At 40.9% G+C, this 19,043-nt stretch overlaps 1 protein-coding gene across 1 annotated transcript; it reads right to left on the minus strand.

Annotated features, from left to right (window-relative positions):
* Positions 1-641: 641 nt before the first annotated feature.
* On the minus strand, positions 642-18,644 carry nus1 (NUS1 dehydrodolichyl diphosphate synthase subunit). The gene is made up of 5 exons (XM_058756947.1): positions 18,109-18,644; positions 8,337-8,468; positions 6,778-6,930; positions 4,641-4,740; positions 642-2,406 (listed from the first exon to the last, which is right to left on the minus strand). Exons 1-5 carry the CDS (start codon positions 18,455-18,457, stop codon positions 2,316-2,318), a joined length of 825 nt encoding a protein of 274 aa, XP_058612930.1. The 5' UTR covers positions 18,458-18,644; the 3' UTR covers positions 642-2,315.
* Between the last annotated feature and the right edge of the window lie 399 nt (positions 18,645-19,043).

The following is a 19,043-nucleotide window of genomic DNA, read 5'->3' on the forward strand; positions in this document are numbered from 1 at the left end:
CCAAAGGTTTATAAAGCAGAAGCTCTATCTATGAGGACAATACATTATTTGCCTTTGTTAGTTGCCCTGGTTTTAGATTTTGAATGCATCTAACTTGATTAATGTTAACATTGTAACCAATATTATAATTATATAATTATATAAATGGCTTCTTGTTATGGTCAATAAGTGGTAAAAGGCTAATATTAAATTTTAATATTTTGTCTAAATAAAATAGAACACTACAAATCAAAATAAACCATTTTAAATGTTTCAAGTGAATTACTCCATAACATTATAAATGTGCAGTGTGTTTTTATAGCTTTAAGAGTGCATTCAATGTAGCAAATGTAATAAAACTGGAAATTAACTGTCTTTAATGATTATATATAATATTGGTTGACTGGTTTTAAAAAAAGGTTGCAATATATTGAGAAGTATTATTGTGTAGTAAAACTACTGTTCAAAAGTTTGGTCGTCAGGTTTTTTTTTTTTATCTTTCAAGGATGCATAGAACTGATTAAAACTGACAGTAAATACATCTATAATGTTATAAAAAAAATTATATTTCAAATTAATTTTTATTAAAAATTCATATTTATTAAAAAATCTGTAGCAAAAAATAAAACATGGTTTCCAGAAAAATTAATATAATATAATGAATATTAAACAAAAAAAAACTGTTTACAACATTGATAAGAAATATTTCTTGAGCAGCAAATTAAAATGATTTCTGAAGGATCATGACACTGAAGACTGGAGTAATGAAGCTGAAAATTCAGCTTTGCATCACAGGAATAAATTACATTAAACTGTAATAATATTTCACAATGTTTACAGCTTTACTGTGTTTTTAATCAAATAAATGCAGCCTTTGTGAACATAAGAGACTTCTTTCAAAAAACATTAGGAAACCTTACGAGCCCAAACTTTTGCCTGGCAGTATGTGTGAACCTTATGGATGAAAAGCTGAATTACTGTAGAAGAATTATTCAGGATGTATCCAATATACCAGCGGGTTCCTGTGAGTGCTAGAGCATGTCACTAGAAATGCCAATGCCATGAGTTCAATTCCCAGGGAACATAGTGATAAAATATATAGCCTGAGCAAAAGTCACTTTGGATAAAAGTGCCAGCCAGATGAAGAACTGTCAGATGAAATACACAAAAGTTTTATTAAAAAAAAAAAAAAAAAAAACCCGCACACCAGTCAGAAGCAGGAAGTGTGAGAGTGAAGCTGCAACAGAAAATCATTCCTCTTTTCATTTCGACTCCACCGCAGAAGAATCAATGCCACTCTCAATACAACTTCAGTTAAAGGATTCAGTAACGTTTATTGTACATTCACGCTGGACACTAGCAAACCAACCCTTCCAACGGCAACCCATGAATTACACATTTAAGACTTCTTGTGCTGAGCAGAATGATGAAAAGCCTGTGGCATTCTATGAAAAAACAATCACGGATCTCACGAAATATTAATGCGAAACATTTCTGATCCAGAGATATCAACAGAAAAAAATAACAGACTTCTGAGTGAAACAATATTTACTGATGACAAATAAAAATCAAATAAAAACAATTATAGCGCCACGTGCCATTACAAACAGCGAGAGCTTTCGAGGGGAACGACGTAGAGCAATCAATTTACGCACTTAGAATTACAAACTTCAGGGTTTAACGCTAATTAGTGTCATTTGTGGCACGCACGTGCACATTCAAACGACACAATTACGAATAAACACACACATAACCATTTATAGCACGCTTGTACAGCCTTAATGGGAGCATGCAGAAGATTCGTCGAAATAGAAAAATCTCATACGTTTGCGCTGTCTGAGAGCAGCTGTGCAACTAGAAGCGCATTCCCTCTCCAGGGGCTCTCGTTCGCTGTGCAAGACATATGGGATGACCGTACGCAGCTTCTGTAGAGTTCAGTGCACCATTACGAACTGCCACTATTCCAAAGTGTCCAAAGATACAGGAAAGTAAAAAAAAAAAATGGCAAATTTACACCACATGGCTAACCAAGCTCCTCGAGCGACCGGCTTGCTTGCAGGGCAGAGGTTGCGTCCTTTTCTGCATGTTGTTACTCACGGGAGACTCACACATACACAAACGCACAAGTATAATCACACACATACACACAGAGAGACGCCCGGCAGGCCTTGGCGGAGAAGAGCAGAGATGATCTGGGCGGAGAAGAGCAGCAGTAGCGGGTCGCTGGCGCTGAGGCTCCAGTGCTTGTACTGTAAACATGAAGAGAGAGGGACGGACCCCCTCCATCCCCTCTCGCTCATTCAGTTCCTTCTGTTCTGCTCTCTGCGGACTGATCCTCACTTGCCCAGCCGCTGCTCGCACGTCGCATAGCGCTGCAGAGCACCGAACAGGTCGTCATAAGAGACGTCTACGTGGGACGGCATGGAGCTACAGGTGGAGGAGAGAGAATAAATACTTCAGAAACACACTAGTAAATATATATTTTATTCATTTTAATGTTGCCTTTCATTTTCTTAAATAGGTTTAATATTTTACAATGAAAAACAATTGAAACGGTTGGTTAATTGGTGATTTAGAAAATATTGTTTCAGCTGCATTTCATGATTTTTAATTAAAGCTAAACCTTGGTTCCACATCAAATGTGCAGGACCGAATACATAAAATAAATATGATTTTTAAAGCTCTTATGTTCACCAAGGCTGCATTTATTTGATCAAATATACACTAAAATAGTAATACTATATAAATAAAATACTATAAATGGTAATAAGATAACTTTTCTATTTTATAATGTAATTTCTTCTTGTGATGCAAAGCTGAATTTTCAGCATCATTACTCCAGTCTTGAGTGTCACATGATCCTTCAGAAATCATTCTCATATGCTGATCAGCTGCTTTTTTATCAATGTTGGAAACAGTTTCCACAAAAATATTAAGCAGCACTATGACCATTTTTGTTTTAGGTTTCAGGTTCACAAGAACAGTATTTAGTTGAAAAAGAATTTTTGCAACATTATAAATGTCTTTACTGTCATTTTTATTCAAATTAATGTGCCCTTGCTGTGTAAAAGTACTAATTTCTCTAAAAAAAAATTACTCCCCAATTTCAGTCTTTTCCAAATGTGCACATTTCATTTTAGTGGAATGAACGTGATTAGATGTGGTTGGATTATCTCAGTTTCCTCAGGGTAGTTGGGCTGATATAATTCAAATGTAGCTAATTACATACCTGAAATGTAGGTGCATAATTGTAAATCAATTTTGTGCAATCACTTAAACTTTTAAAAATCAAAAAGTCATTTTAATTACTTTAAAACAGCCCTGATTAACAGTCTACAGATGTGTTATCAGTCACCAGACAAACACCATCCAAGGCTTAGAAGACTGAATGTGTCCTGATACATGGAAGGGAAACTAAACAGAGGACCAAGTTTGCTGCGAATCAGCGCAGTGACACACTGCCATCTAGTGGAAGCTCAGATAAACACAAAAACAAAAACCCATTCAGCGTTGAACAATGCAAATTTACATTCTCCATTAGTTCAATATATTTAGCAATTATCACTAAAAAGGAAAAATACATGCTACCTTCTCTATTAAATTCTGTTTCTTAACATAAGTCGACAAGATAAAAGTCCATATTTATATGCTTCTACTTTTAAAATTTCATTAATATTTTCTCATTTAATCTCCAATTTTTTTATTTGTGTATTAAGATTTTGGGTTAAAATTTATATAGAACGAAAAGTGTATACTTAACTGTTCTGTGTACAAATGCCTTACATTTGTTTAACCTTTAATTAAATTAGTTACTACAACGCATCTATCATTCACAATCTGGTGTGGTAAAAACTCCATGCGTATTAATTAAGACAAGAAACTGGCGTTTAAAACAGTTAAGATGGAGACTGTCAGACTGCTGGATGCTGACAATGGTTGCATGATGCAATGCAGTGAAAGTCTGCATGTGTGCTGTGATCTCACAGAGCTGCACACGTCATCACACACGCTTGGAAATCTTCCAGAGATAAGTGTGCCAGCGTGGACAGGTTTAGTTGTTAATCTGTGCTGATAATCACGCGAAGGGATTTAAGTAAACTTTCCAGGCAAAATGCCACTGTATGCACTCACAGAAAACAAACATGCGAACACAACTACGTCAAATCACAGACTTTCTGCTACCGATCCCTCATTATGTACATTTTCACTTTGATTTTAAATTCTAGACATCTATTGTGGACAGTGAAGCCCACTGTACTTTAAAGAATACCATCTTGTTCTTGTTTTAAGCATGAACTCACTTCATTTTGTTCTGTGTCTTAGACAAGACTTCATTTTGCATCTAAAGTACGTGTAGTTTGATTTGTGAGCTATTTGTATTGCAAAACGAGACAAAAATATTGAGGAAGGTTTTTTTTTTTTTTTTGCATATTTAAAGCAAAATCATTATGAATTTAAGTCATTCTGCTCTGACTTAAGAACTTTATAAGGCCTTAATTTGTGGAAGAACAAATTAATACTTTTTAAGATGCACAAAAGAAAAATCCAGAGGAAAGGATAAAAAAAAAAAAAGAATAAAAATGTAAAAATTCTGTACAAAGCAATTAGCCTGTAATCTGTACAGTTTGTGCTTAATTACATCGATACATAAACATACTCACATAATCTCTGTTAGTCTGATGTGCCAGGGAAGAAATCCAAGTGTGCTTTCCACAGGGCCAAACTTCAGCACAAGGTCTGGGTCTGGTATGTTCTTTGACTCTGCGCAGGGGAAAAAAACAGGCATCAGTGGAAAAAGCCTGAGTAGGAGTGTGCGATATTGAAAAAAAAAAAGATCTCTCAATATTTTTTGGGATTTTTTCGATAACGATAATTAGACAATATTTTGCCGAGTGTGTTATTGTGCTGATATCCGACTACCGTGTGGACAGCCGCAGTTTTTGATACTCTTCATATTCTGTGGTCAGTTTAAATCAGTGATAGAAATTAATCTTTTCATATAACTTTAAATTGATTTTTACCTTTTATGGGCAATTTTACCTTTAATAAAGCCATTTATTTCTAAAAGTGTGCATTTTTTGAGACAAACTATTACATTTAATCAGTCAATTAGCATAATAAGACATTTAGGCTGTTACCAAATAAATGAAACCAGTATCAACAAAATTAATCTTTGCAGAAGTTGCATCTTAAGTGGCATTTAGATGTATTTACACACTGTTTAATGCAGCTCTGCAGTTACAAATGAAAATGTTTTGATATTTTAAACATAAAACATTGAATACTGATGTGTGAAATTTTTAAAAATGAAAAAGATACTTTAAATATGAAATTAAAATCGTCAGTAGGTGGCAGCAAGTCACTGATAACAAGTGAGTCATTGCGACTGAACCGAATCATTTAAACTGTTGATTCATTCAGGAACGAAACAACACCGTCATGTTGCTCAGAGACGCAAAACAGTGCTGTGGCTGTGTTTGGAATTATTTTTGTTGCCGAAATGGAGCAAAAACAGGCAGTATGGTGTCTAAAACGTAAGTCTCTTAATATTAACTTATTGTTTTTTTAACTGTTGTATAAAATCAATATCACATTTGAAATCATGCTTATTTTTGAAGAAAAAAGCACTCTTCGTGTGATTTTAACTATATGAAATTATATATATACACTTTTTGCCCCCATATCTTGAATTTTGTGATCATTTTCATGCATTTTAATAGACTGAATCATCCAGTGAAAAAACACTGTAAATGCACACATGCACTGTTTAACCCACTGGACTTCATCACGTAATGTATGCGTGCACTCCGTAGGTGTTTTGTTTGGTTTTTGCAAAATACTCAATGTCAAATTGCACATCGTTAAAACAACAATTACGATATTATCACAGACGATATATATCGCACACTCCTACTGAGGAGCTTCTGAAGATGAATACTGAGAACACTACAGGCTCTTCTGTTAACTGAGAAGATCCTGGAGACCACAGTAACAGTGAAAAAGGTTCTGAATAACGGATCTCTCAACACAACATATCCTCCAGGATGAGTGAGCTGCAATCACAGAGCAGCAATGATGCTCATATTGTTGCAATCAGAGGTTGTGCTATAAATATTCTGGCCTGAATTGTACATTTTCTATTGTGCCTCTTGTTATCTAACATTATCATGTTCCTGAAACAGATATATACTATTCTATTTTTGTAAGTGGATTTTGGTTTGATACATCCAACATTATTGTAACCATTATAAATCTTGTACTACAATTTTGTATAAAAATGTATTTACATGATTAATATTTAATATTATGATCCAATATTTATTAAAATGTCAATTTACAGTTTTATTTAATTGATTATGTCACAAAAAAAATTCAATTTATTTGAAACAAAGGTTTAAATCATTGCATCTATAAAGAAATGTCAAATTACCATATAAATGGTCAGTAAATTATTATACTGTTTTTAATCTTTTTTTTTTTTTATAACATTTTACAGCTTTTAAAAAACTTGATGTTGAAGTTGTTTCTTTTTATTCTGCTCTTGTACTGTGAAAAGACACCACCAATACAACAAAACATCCAATTAATAATTTCACTGGCTTTCGCTTGAAATTTCTCATAAGGCACTTTGAAAACATCTAATCCCTATCGACATTCTTCACTAAAGAAAGGTAAAGAATTGACAAGATCCTTTAAAAGACTAACACATTGCTCAGTAAAATTACAGGACTGAATGCTCATATTTAAGTGTTGGTTTTGTGCTTGTCAGCTGACAGACTTCTAGGTGTGTAACCTCACCTCTAAGTAATGAGTCCAACACAGTGACGTTAATGTCTTTGGATGTCTTTTCCTTCTGCTCAATGGCCCTGCAGAGCTGCTGGGCTGCCTGGACGATACTGAGCCGCCCATCGTCTGGAGATAAGACTTTCACCACTGACTGACAAGATAACACTACAGAAGACAGGAAAAAAAATAACTTTATTAAGTGACGACAATATTTAAACAGACTAAAAGAATCAGGCAATGCATAGACATTGGTGTATTTCTCATTTAAAAACTGAGTAACTCAGAACAAGTGACTAAATATGAAGTCACAGTCTTCTCGTTATAGTCAGACGTCTGATGAGACTGAGATTAAAACGGAAATCACAAGTCACATCATGTGAACGAACAAGCTCAAAAGTTATTTTAATGATGAAAATTTGAGGGATAAGATAATATATACACACACACATACATATATATATACACATATACACAAATATATATATACACACACACACACACATACATACATATATATATACACACACACACACACACACACACACACACACACACACACACATACATATACATACATATATATATACACACACACACATTCAATTTATCTGGGACAAAAAGCCTTTTTTAATTTCTTTGAAAAGGTTATCTCTTATGCTCACAAAGGCTGCATTCATTTAATCGAAAATACAGTAAAAAAAAAGAAAAAAAAAGCAATATTGTGAAATATCACAAATTAAAATAACAGTTTTCTATTTGAATATATAATGTATACCTTTGATGCAAAGCTGAATTTTCAGTATCATTACTTCAGTGTACTAAAAATCATATGCTGATTTGCTGCAGGAAATATTTCCTATTATTATTAAAGTTAAAAACAGTTGCTACTTAATATTTTTGTGGAAACCATTTTTTAAGAATTTGTAATGAACAGAAATGGACAGCATTTGAAATCCTTTGTAAAATAAGTGACTTTACTGTCATGTTTAAACAAATTAACACATCCCTGTTGAATAAAAAACATGAATTTCTTTTAAAAATTCTCAGTGATCCCACACCTTTTAAAATTATAAATATGTTGGCAGGGCAAAATCTGAACTACCAGTAAAACTGGATCAGCAGAGAAAAAATGTCCTTATTGTTTTGCCCAAAATATATATATATAGCCTAGAAGTAAAGCAATAAGCAAAGAGGGTTTTTCCATGCATCACTGCGTCACTCTGGATTGAGTTCCATACAGTTCTTAAAACACGACTTGCTCAAGGCAACTTCGGAAAAATAAAACCAATTTCCTGATCTACAGAGGTTAGCAACAATGAATCTTTTCCAGACAAAACTGCACAAAAGTGTCCGTTTCTCCGCAATTAACCTGTTTCCAAACCCAAGCCGTGAAAACAGATAAAAGGTGTAAACAACTAGTCATTGTGATCTATCTCAGAGATCATAAAGGAGCAAAACCTACATTCATCCTAGACTAAATATTCTGATCTAACCTGTTTGTACAGGCGTCCACCCACAATGGGCGTCTCAAACAAAAAGCAACAGTCGTTTTCTCAGGTTTTAAGCCTCACCTTGATGCTCTTGTTTATCTGTACCGTTCTTCATAAACTCCACCGTGTATTTGGAGCTGTCCATTCCCAAAAGCTCCTGCTGCTGTTTCAGTATCTCCTCCATGAGTCTGGAGTTATTCCTCCTGAACACACCTGTAAAACAAGATGCCCCACAACCATTAGACAATATAGTTCCAGAAAGAAATGCTCCGTGTTCTTCATCCATTAAAATGAGAAACAACCATAAAAACTGGTTTACACTTTAGCATCCGTTATATCATTAACATCAATCTAAAAATGTTATCAACAACCTCCCACTTTCAGAAGACAAATTTAGACTCAAAATTTGAGGCTAATTAAGGAACATGTCACATGAGAGACCTCAAATTGCTGAACTTGACAATGTGGCTTAGATCAGTGACTTCCAATTGGAGGGACACAGTTCTGTTCTGACTGGGAATAATCACTGTTAAATAATAAAACACAATAAAATAAAGCAAAATTAACATGATCATCTGTTTTTAAAAGGGAGGAGAAAAAAATCTTGAATCAAAACTAGTTGAAAACCACAGACTTCTTGGTTTCTTCTTAAAATTACTTGGTCCATAGTGGCATGAACGAATAAAGAGCGGAATTTACTAGAGGTCGACCGATAGTGGATTTTACAGATACCGATAGCTAGGTTGGACCACACTGGCCGATACCGATTAATCAACCGATAGTTTTCAAAATGGATACTGAAAGAAAGCTAGTGCTTTACTATTTATAAAAAAAAAAAATAAAAAAAATAAAAAAAAAAGCAGTAACCGTACTGAACCATACATTGTAAATGAATAAAAATATTAATATTATTTACTATATTGATCATTAGTTATTTCATAGTTTGCTAATGTTAAAAGAAGAAACTTTACAATTTAAAAAATGTAGCATATTAGTTGCTAATAGTGAATGTTGAAATTAACACACTCTAACAAGGAACAAACAGTTTTCATTAATGCTACGAATGGACTCTTATTGTTAAGTATTACCGTTTAATTTCAACAGTCCTACTTAAAGATGGCCATCTTTAAACATCTACACACGGCCATAGCATTAAAACAACATACATATGGATATTGTATGTGTACTCACACACTTATGCTTCTATTTTTTAACACTTGATAATTATCTTATAAAAAAAAAAATGTCAGTCACACACCGGAAAAAAAGCGCAGCGCTGCGTCTAGGAGAACTCCGAGGTATCACACACACACACACACACACACACACACACCAGTCGCTTTGCGTTCAATTCAAGTGGCGGTCTAAAACAATTTATTTAATCCCCAAACGGACATAAATTTGCTTCAAGAATTAACATAAATGAGCATAAATGAGTTTGAAGTTCGGTGTTTAAAAAAACAGAACAAGCGGAAAGAGAAATCGCGATCTATTACAGCTCTCTATATGAAGCATAGACTTTATTAGAGCCACAGAAAGACAAACATTTTGCTGAAAAATGCACAATACATAATTTATAGGCTAGGGTGAAGTCATTATGTACATTCACAACGATTTGGGACAAATATAATGTAATTTAATAGAAAACTATGTGAATTGCGCTCTGTTCCGCGGTAGGATTTTCTGTCGGCTGTATTTAAATGCGCGTCTGGAGTTTCCCGCTCTGTGCAGCGCGCAGTGTCACGTGTCAAAATAAACAACACGTGCTGTCAGTGATTTCCGCCTCTAGAGGCCGCTCTCGTACTGTATAATGCCAGCGGAACCTTCTCAGCAACGGTTGCAAACCGGAAAACTATCGGCATGGATTTTTGCCGATAACCGATAGTTGCAGCAATCAACTATCGGTGCCGATGAATCGGTCGACCTCTAGAATTTACTATTAATAATGTGATTCAGATCTCTGTTCACCCTTACCACATATTTGTCAGTTATCAAATATCTGTCAAAGGTTACAAGCAGCATATGATATCAGACACACCCCTACTTCCATTGAGAAATATAGTGAGGTGAAACACACTGTTTTGAAACAGACCAGACAAATTGTTCCATTATAAAGACAAGAATTAAAGTTGGAGTAATATGCATTTCAAAACCTTCAAAGGGTTCAAAGAAACATTCATGCAAATAGTGGTATTACAAAGTCTAGTTTCACTCTTGAAATCAAGTAATAAGAAGTTTTGGTGCATGTCTCACATGTTTATCCTATATGCCCTACACACAGCGCCCTCCACTAATATTGGCACCCTTGGTAAATATGAGCAAAGGCGGCTGAGAAAATAAATCTGCATTGCTTATCCTTTTTATCTTTCATTCCAAAAATTCCAACCTATCATTGAAGTAAAACAATTGAAAGTGGGGGGAAAATCTCATTGTGAAATAAATGCTTTCTCTAGTTCATGTTGGCCACAATTATTGGCACCCAATTATTGCAACAACCTTTTCCCAAGATAACTGCTCTGAGTTTTCTCCTATAATGCCTGAAGAGTTTGGAGAACACCTGATGAGAGATCAGAGACCATTTTCTTCATACAGAATCTCTCCAGATCCTTCAGATTCACAGCTCCATGTTAGTACTTCTCCTCTTCAGTTCACTCCACTAATTTTCTGTAGGGTTCAGGTCAGAGGACAGGGACAGCCATGGTAAAAGATTCCTTTAGTGCTCAGTGACCCATTTTTGTGTTTATTTTGATGTTTGTTTTGGATTGTTGTCCTGGTGGAAGATCAAACTACAGCCCATAAGATTTCAAACAGAGGCAGTCAGGTTTTGATTTTTTATCTGTTGGTATTTGATAGAATCCATGATGCCATGCATCTGAACAAGATGTTCAGGACCTCTGGCAGAAAAACAGGCCCACAACATTAAAGATCCAGCAGTATATTTAACCGTGGACATGGCGTACTTTTTTATCCCGATTTGTACTAAACTCATCTGGTGGGTTTGCTGCCAAAAAGCTATTTTTCAGTTTCATCTGACCATAGAAGCCAGTCCCATTTGAAGTTCCAGTCGTGTCTGACAAATGAATTTGCTGGAGTTTGTTTTTGGATGAGCGAGGAGAATTTTCCTTGAAACCCTCCCGAGCAACATGTGATGATGTAGGGGATATTTGATATATTTTTTTAGGTTTCTGGCCCCAAGACTCAACTTATCTCTACAATTCTCCAGCTGTGATCCTTGCAGAGTCTTTGGGCACTCAAACTCTCCTTCTCACCGTGCATTAGGACAATATAGACACACGTCCTCTTCCAGGCAGATTTGTAACATCTTTAGTTGATTGGAATAGGGCTGTCGCGATAACCGCGCTATTGACGAGCATAACCGCAGAGGAATGCAACAACCGCAGCAACCGCGATATTTCAGTGTTTTATTTTTCGTAAGATTACGCCCTTCTTGTTTTACACTTCGTGCATGTGTACTGAATATTAGTAATGATAACAATGTGTATCATGCTGATTTGCACAGAGGCTCAGTAAATTTGCACTTAAGCCTAAACAGACAGCGAATGAGAGGGAGATCGACTGATCGCGTGCGATTACCTGCGTCTGTCCTTCAGGCCGAGTCATGTATATTTGTGAAAACGGGTTGTCATGTCCAAGGAAAGCGCAATCTGTCTTAGCATCGACGCTCTGCTGGTCAGCTGAGCCTTTAAAAGTGGCGCTCAAAGTAAAAATGATTTAAACAGCGTGTTTCATTACAAATCACTGAATGAATCAGCGCTTTTGAACGTGTAGTTGAACGAAGACTCACTCAAAGACAGTCTTGCCGCCACCTTGAGGCGAAACAATGAAGCTGCACTGACTGACAGCCGTCTAGAACACGCAGGTGAAATATCAACAGAAAAAGTATCTTGTCAGTCAGATTCGAGGATCAGAACTAACTGTATGTATATAGGCTAACAATATACTAATGATCTTATTGTGAGGTTTAAGTTTTATGTTCACCATTATTTTGTCATTCTCTTGTGTTTACTTCACTTCCTGTTTCAACGCGATTTAGTTTCGGTTCCCTTATCGAGTCGGTCTCTCGACATTACGTATGGGGAAACTCCTTTTTCTCGAAATGCTGAAGCCTGATTGAATCACTCTATTGCTTTGCAATAGCCAATGGCGTCCGAGCATTCGCCTGATTGGCTGGTTTAGCCGCTATATAAGCGATGTCGGGCGCCAGAATATCTCAGAATCTTTCTCCTTCACCTGGAGCCTTTTTTTCGCCGTTGACCTACGCGACTAGAGTGGACGACGCAGATAGCGATCCCCTCTTGCGTTCCGGCGGAGTACAAGATACCGACAAGATGTCTCTTTGCCGCATGTGTGGCGGGCCCGTTGACTTTCCGGATGCACACAAGGATTGTGTACTTTGTCTGGGCCGCGCCCATGCCGAGGCAGCACTGGAAGGATCTGATTGCCAAGCCTGTGAAGAATTGCCAATCAAGATCCTTCGGGCGAGGCTGGCCGTTGTTCTCAGCGGTAGCCCGCCGGCTCCTGCATCTCCCCCGCCCGTCGCCTTCGAGCCACGGGCCGGCAGATTGCAGGTTATTCCTTCAGGAGGCTCTAACGAGGGGCTGACGTCGGCCCAGCGCCCACGTCGCCCTCGCACACCGGAGCCTCCGCTCATCTATGTTGAAGAGAGTTCCCGCCCTCCGACAAAAGCGCGGGAACTGGTCTCCTTCGGCTGTGAAGAGGACGACACCATGTCCACGACTGCCTCCGACCCGGATGCCTGGGTCTGCAAGTTGGATGCAGAACTTATGACCATCCTCACGGAGGCTGTAGCAGATCTGGAGTTGGACTGGGCAGCCCCTGAACAGCCGTCTAAACGTTGGATGGACGGATCTTTTCTCGGCGCGAGCCGCCAAGCGGACGTGCCGCAGAGACCCGCCCCTTTCTTCCCTGAGCTCCACGAGGAGCTCACTCGTTCATGGCGCTCCCCTCACTCAGCCCGAGCCCATGCACAGGGAACTCAGCTTCTCACGACAGTGGAGGGAGCAGAGAAAAAAGGGTACGCACGACCGCCTCCCGTTGAGGACGCCGTCGCGGCTCACCTTTGTCCGTCCCGGGGTTGGAAGACAGCCTCATTGCCTTCTAAGCCATGTCGAGCCACAGCTCACATCGCTGAAAAGGCATATATTTCTGCAGGACACGCAGCATCTGCCCTCCATACGATGGCAGTCCTGCAGGTATTCCAGACGCGACTGCTGAGGTCCCTGGACGAAGAAGGCCCGGACCCAGAGTCGTTCCGTAAGTTGCGCACGGCAGCTGATCTGTCCTTGGCCGCATCTAAAAAGGTCGCCCAGGGAATCGGCCGCAGCATGGGCAGCCTGGTGGTTCTACATCGCCACCTATGGCTGACGCTTACGGAAATGCGAGATGCAGAGAAGAAGCAGCTCCTCGATGCCCCGGTGAGCCCGCAAGGTCTCTTTGGAGTCGCGGTGAAAGCTTTTTCCGAGAAGTACACGGAAGCACTAAAGCAGTCTAAGATGCTGCCACACCTTCTTCCCAAGCGATCTAGCGCTCCTCCCAGGTCGCGTTCCAGATCGTCGTCAGCTCAGCGATTTGCCGGTCGCGCTCCACCACCGAACGCGAGCTTGCGACGCGATCCTGAGCCGCCACTTCGTCAGAGGCAGTTTAAGAAATCCCGCTTCGGAGCGAAGCCGGCACCCCGTCAGCAGGCTCGGCCTGTGGAGAAAAGAGAGCAGCGTTCCTGATGTTCGTGCCAGGAGGAAAAGGGCGCGGTCCGTGCACGACATCGGGCCAGCGGCCAAGAGGGCATGTTCCTGCCCAGAGTTTGCTCGGCGGCTAAAAGCCAAGAATGTATGTTTAAATGTTATGTTGAAACCGATGGGTTCTGTTGCAATAAACATAAAACATTACATACCTCACCAAAAGAGCTCTTTTCCTCCACTATTACCCGCAATATAAGCGAAACCTCTCCCTCGGGGGACGTTTGGCAGAGCGGAAGTTCGGGGCAGCCAGAGTTATTAACGACGAATGCCTCCGTGCGACGCGCCGCGGGCACGTCACTTGTTCCTTTGAGCAGCGGTGTTTCACCGGCGACTGGCACACAGCCCTTGCCGCGGCTAACACCACCGTCTCCGTTATCGAGCCACTTGAGCGCGTGGGCAGCGCTCCCGTCGGCGTCAGATTGGGTGATCAACACTATAAGGCGCGGCTATACTCTTCAGTTCGCTCGCAGACCGCCCCGCTTCGGCGGCGTGATTATGTCAGAAGTGTCAGAACAGAGCGTCCCGCTACTACGGGCAGAAATCTCCTCCCTCCTAGCCAAGCAGGCAGTAGAGATAGTACCCGAGGAACAGATGAAGTGCGGGCTATACAGCCGTTATTTTCTTGTCCCGAAAAAAGACGGAGGCATGCGTCCTATTCTAGATCTAAGACCGCTGAACAAAGCACTCGCGAAGCGCGCGTTCAAGATGATTACAGTGAAACAGATCCTCGCGCACATTCAGCCCGAGGACCATTTCATAGCGGTGGATCTGAAAGATGCTTATTTTCATATCCAGGTGGCCCCTCATCACAGGCGCTTTCTGCGATTTGCATTCGGGGGCAGATCGGGTACTCCTCTCGATTCGAGCAGTTCATGTACCGGGCAGTTTGAATCGCGGCGCGGACATGCTGTCCAGGGAGGGCATTGTTCACGGGGAGTGGAGATTACACCCCCAAACAATAAAGCTGATCTGGAGTCTCTTTGGCGAAGCGGAGATCGACCTTTTTGCGTCGGAAGAGAACGCCCACTGCCCGCTATACTTCTCGCTGACGAATGCGACCCTGAAAGGAGACGCGCTGTCGAGCCGCTGGCCCACCGGTCGGAAATATGCATTCCCCCCAGTCAAAATATTGCCGCTGGTGCTGCAGAAGATCAGAGAGGAGAGGGATGCTGTGCTTCTGGTAGCGCCGAAATGGCCCAACCAACCATGGTTTCCGGAGCTGGTGAACCTGTCGTCGGTCCCCCCGTGGCAGATTCCGCTGAGAAGGGATTTATTGTCCCAGGCGAGGGGCGCCATATGGCACCCCAGGCCGGAATTATGGGATCTGCATGTGTGGCAAGTCAGTATGGAGTGAATCAGTTAACCGTCTCGCAACGTGTATTGCACACAATAACAGAAGCGAGAGCGCCTTCTACGAGGCACCTGTATAATTTGAAATGGAGAGTGTTTGCGAACTGGTGCGTTAGCAGGCATGAAGACCCGATAAGCTGTGATATCCCGGCTGTTTTGACCTTCCTGCAGGAACGTCTGGATGCTGGTAGTTCTCCCTCGATGCTGAAAGTTTATGTGGCCGCTATCGCTGCCTCTCATAATATGCTGGAGGGCCGCTCGGTCGGTAAGAACCCCCTAATATCGTCCTTTCTTCGTGGGGCGAGGCGGCTGAATCCTTCCCGCCCACGCCAGATGCCAGTATGGGATTTATCATTGGTGCTCAGAGCGCTGTCTGACCCACCGTTCGAACCAGTTGAGTCTAGCGACATGAAAGTGCTCTCTTTTAAGACGGCACTGCTGCTCGCGCTAGCGTCTGGGAAGCGAGTGGGTGATTTACATGCTCTATCAATAAATAATGTTTGTATGCAGTTTGGCCCAAACGATTGTATGGTCAGACTCACGCCTAAACTCGGCTACACACCTAAAGTGCTCTCAACCCCGTTCAGGGCCCAGGTTATCACTATACAAGCGTTCCGTTCCCCCGAGCCGAACGCCGATTCAGTGTCACAGAAGCACACTCTGTGCCCCGTGCGTGCGCTACGTGCTTATGTGGACAGAACTAGCCAGTTTCGAACTTCTGAACAGCTTTTCATCTGTTTCGCAGGCACTAAGAAGGGTAGCCCGCTGTCGAAGCAGAGGCTGTCTCACTGGATTGTGGAAGCCGTACGCCTAGCTTATGCTTCCCAAGGACTCGACTGCCCGTTAGGAGTGCGTGCCCACTCCACTAGGAGTCTGGCATCCTCATGGGCCTGGGCCAAGGGAATGTGTATTCAAGACATTTGCTTGGCGGCGGGCTGGTCATCTCACAACACGTTTGCGAAATTTTATAACTTGGATATTCCCTCGTTTGCACCACACGTTCTGTCAGTGCAGGAGGAGAAGGCTGAGCAGCCATTGGCCGACTGAGTCGCCTAGGACACGCCCCAGCCTGGCGCGTGCTTCAGTCCATGGTTTCGACTAGGTCGTCTAGGCGAAACGGTGCAGAATCATACTTATTCTTTGTGTCCGTAAGTCATTTACTAAGTAAAACAAGCACATATCCAGAAGTGTCCCCTTTATATATGCCCGCTTGTTCAGGCCGGCAGTGTTTTTTCAAGCACCAACATGTTTGCTGCTTTATTTCTACCCTTATATCACACCAGTTCAGTGCTGCTTGACGGTGTGCAGAGAGGCGCTGAGGCGCCCGGCGCAGTGTTGGCTAAATGTTTCAACTAGGTCCGATACCCGACCTAGAGGGGAGTGGCAGTACTCTGAATTATCTACTACTGCCTCAGTGCCTTGTCCTCTGCGTCGGCTACGTGCGAGCTGGCCAACAGTTTTTTCACACGGCGGGTTTTATCGTTCCCCATACGTAATGTCGAGAGACCGACTCGATAAGGGCGTCTCCGGTTACTCACGTAACCTGGGTTCCCTGAGAGGAGGGAACGAGACATTACGAGACGGCCGTAGGAAAACCACCTTACAGTCAAAAGCTCTCTCTCAGTCGAAAGATTCTGAGATATTCTGGCGCCCGACATCGCTTATATAGTGGCTAAACCAGCCAATCAGGCGAATGCTCGGACGCCATTGGCTATTGCAAAGCAATAGAGTGATTCAATCAGGCTTCAGCATTTCGAGGAAAAGGAGTTTCCCCATACGTAATGTCTCGTTCCCTCCTCTCAGGGAACCCAGGTTACGTGAGTAACCGGAGACGTTTTATTGGTTTCTGAATATGACCTCTTTACATCGTAACATACATACACACACAGATATATATATATATATATATATATGCGGTAATAACGCATACCGCGCTATTGAGCCACTCAAAATTATCGCAAGGGAAATTCCTGAACCGCGACAGCCCTAGATTGGAACCTCTTAGTTATTACCCTGATGGTGGAAATGGGGATTTCCAATGCTTTAACACTTTTCTTACAGCCACTTTCTATTCTGTGATGCTCAACAATCTTGTTCTGCACACCAGAACTATATTCTTAGGTTTTACTCCTTGTGATGGAACAGGAAGTCATGTCTGGACAATTTCATGCTCCTAGTCACCCTGTAAATATGAATGGGAATATACTTCAGAGATATTTTACTCATAAGAATTTCTAGGGGTGCCAATAATTGTGGCCAACATTCATTGGAGAAAAACATTTATTTCATCATGAGATTTCCCCCCCCCCATTTGTGTTCATTTTTACATAAATATTTCTGATATGCTGAATGACGATAGAACAATTTCACCCATACTTTGACATTTTATTTTCACAAGTTATTTGAAACATTACAACAGACACTTTATTGCATATAAAATCATTTTTATGTATATACACTTAATATATCTGAAATAACTTTTTTCACGCAGAAACCAAAAATGAAACCCATATATAGATAACCATAAACATACTATATCTGACATCAATACGAGCAAAAAAAGTGAAGCACTGGCATAAAGGCAATCATATCTAAACACAAAGTACATTAAGTGCGCCAAATGAACTTTTTGCTCAAGTCATGAAACAGCAGGTGACTGGATGCATGTGACTGCCATTCACTTCCCTTTATTCAATGCATAATAAAATCCCAATAAGTCTTACCTTGATTATCATAAACACTGACATATGAGATGCCCACTGCCATGCACCAGACCACTAGATTGGCGACGTCAGTGAAGTGGATCTCCTCCTCAGTGATCAATAACCCCACATGAAGAGGCAGCTTCTCTAACGTCCTGCCATCGGCTCCCCAGCGAACCCGACGACTGGTCCGTTTGCCTATGGCTCCAGTCTTTTTCGGATTATGAAAGCCGAGGGCAAGGGGCAGCAATAAGCCCACCACGGCCCGTTTCCACCTCCAGATATGAACTCGGAACCAGGCGACCAGCGCGCGCTGGACATAGAGCAGCGCGTGCAAAAACCGCCACACCATCTCATACAGTAAAACCATGCTTCAAAGTCTTAGAAACGCGCTCCTAGTTGAATGTATCTATGGGATTTTGAAGTAAATTCCTCATATTAAAGTAATCCGTGTAGGTGTGAGCGGTGATCTATCGAGAAATGAGCCATTTTGGTCACTGCCAACACCGCAGCGCGCCGGCTGCCATTTCTTCATCTTGCCAACCTTTCCACTCTGACCCCGCTGCTGTGTGACATGGAGCTCTCTGATTGGACGGCTGTCAGAGCGCTTGTGCATCATTCTAACCGCTGGTCTGGGATCGGTTGTGACGTTTCCCGGCAAGTGCTAAGGCGGGAGAAGAACATTTGACGGCTGATCTCAGATCAAAATAAAATCAGAATTCAGCCTTACGCGAGATGGTGCAATGCGATTGGCTGCTGTACCGGTAAATGGAATATGTGTAAAAATCCTATTACTGAAATGTCTATTAATGTGATCTATGAATATAAAAAGTAAAATATTTTATGTTTACTTCAGATATACATTTCGGATTTTACTCAGCGTCATAGAATATATAAAACGTTTTATTGACGGACATATTTGAATCTGTTTGATAATAGGATTAAAACGACTTTTA

Source organism: Onychostoma macrolepis, chromosome 20, assembly GCF_012432095.1.
Source record: "Onychostoma macrolepis isolate SWU-2019 chromosome 20, ASM1243209v1, whole genome shotgun sequence".
In the NCBI taxonomy this organism is placed as follows: domain Eukaryota; kingdom Metazoa; phylum Chordata; class Actinopteri; order Cypriniformes; family Cyprinidae; genus Onychostoma; species Onychostoma macrolepis.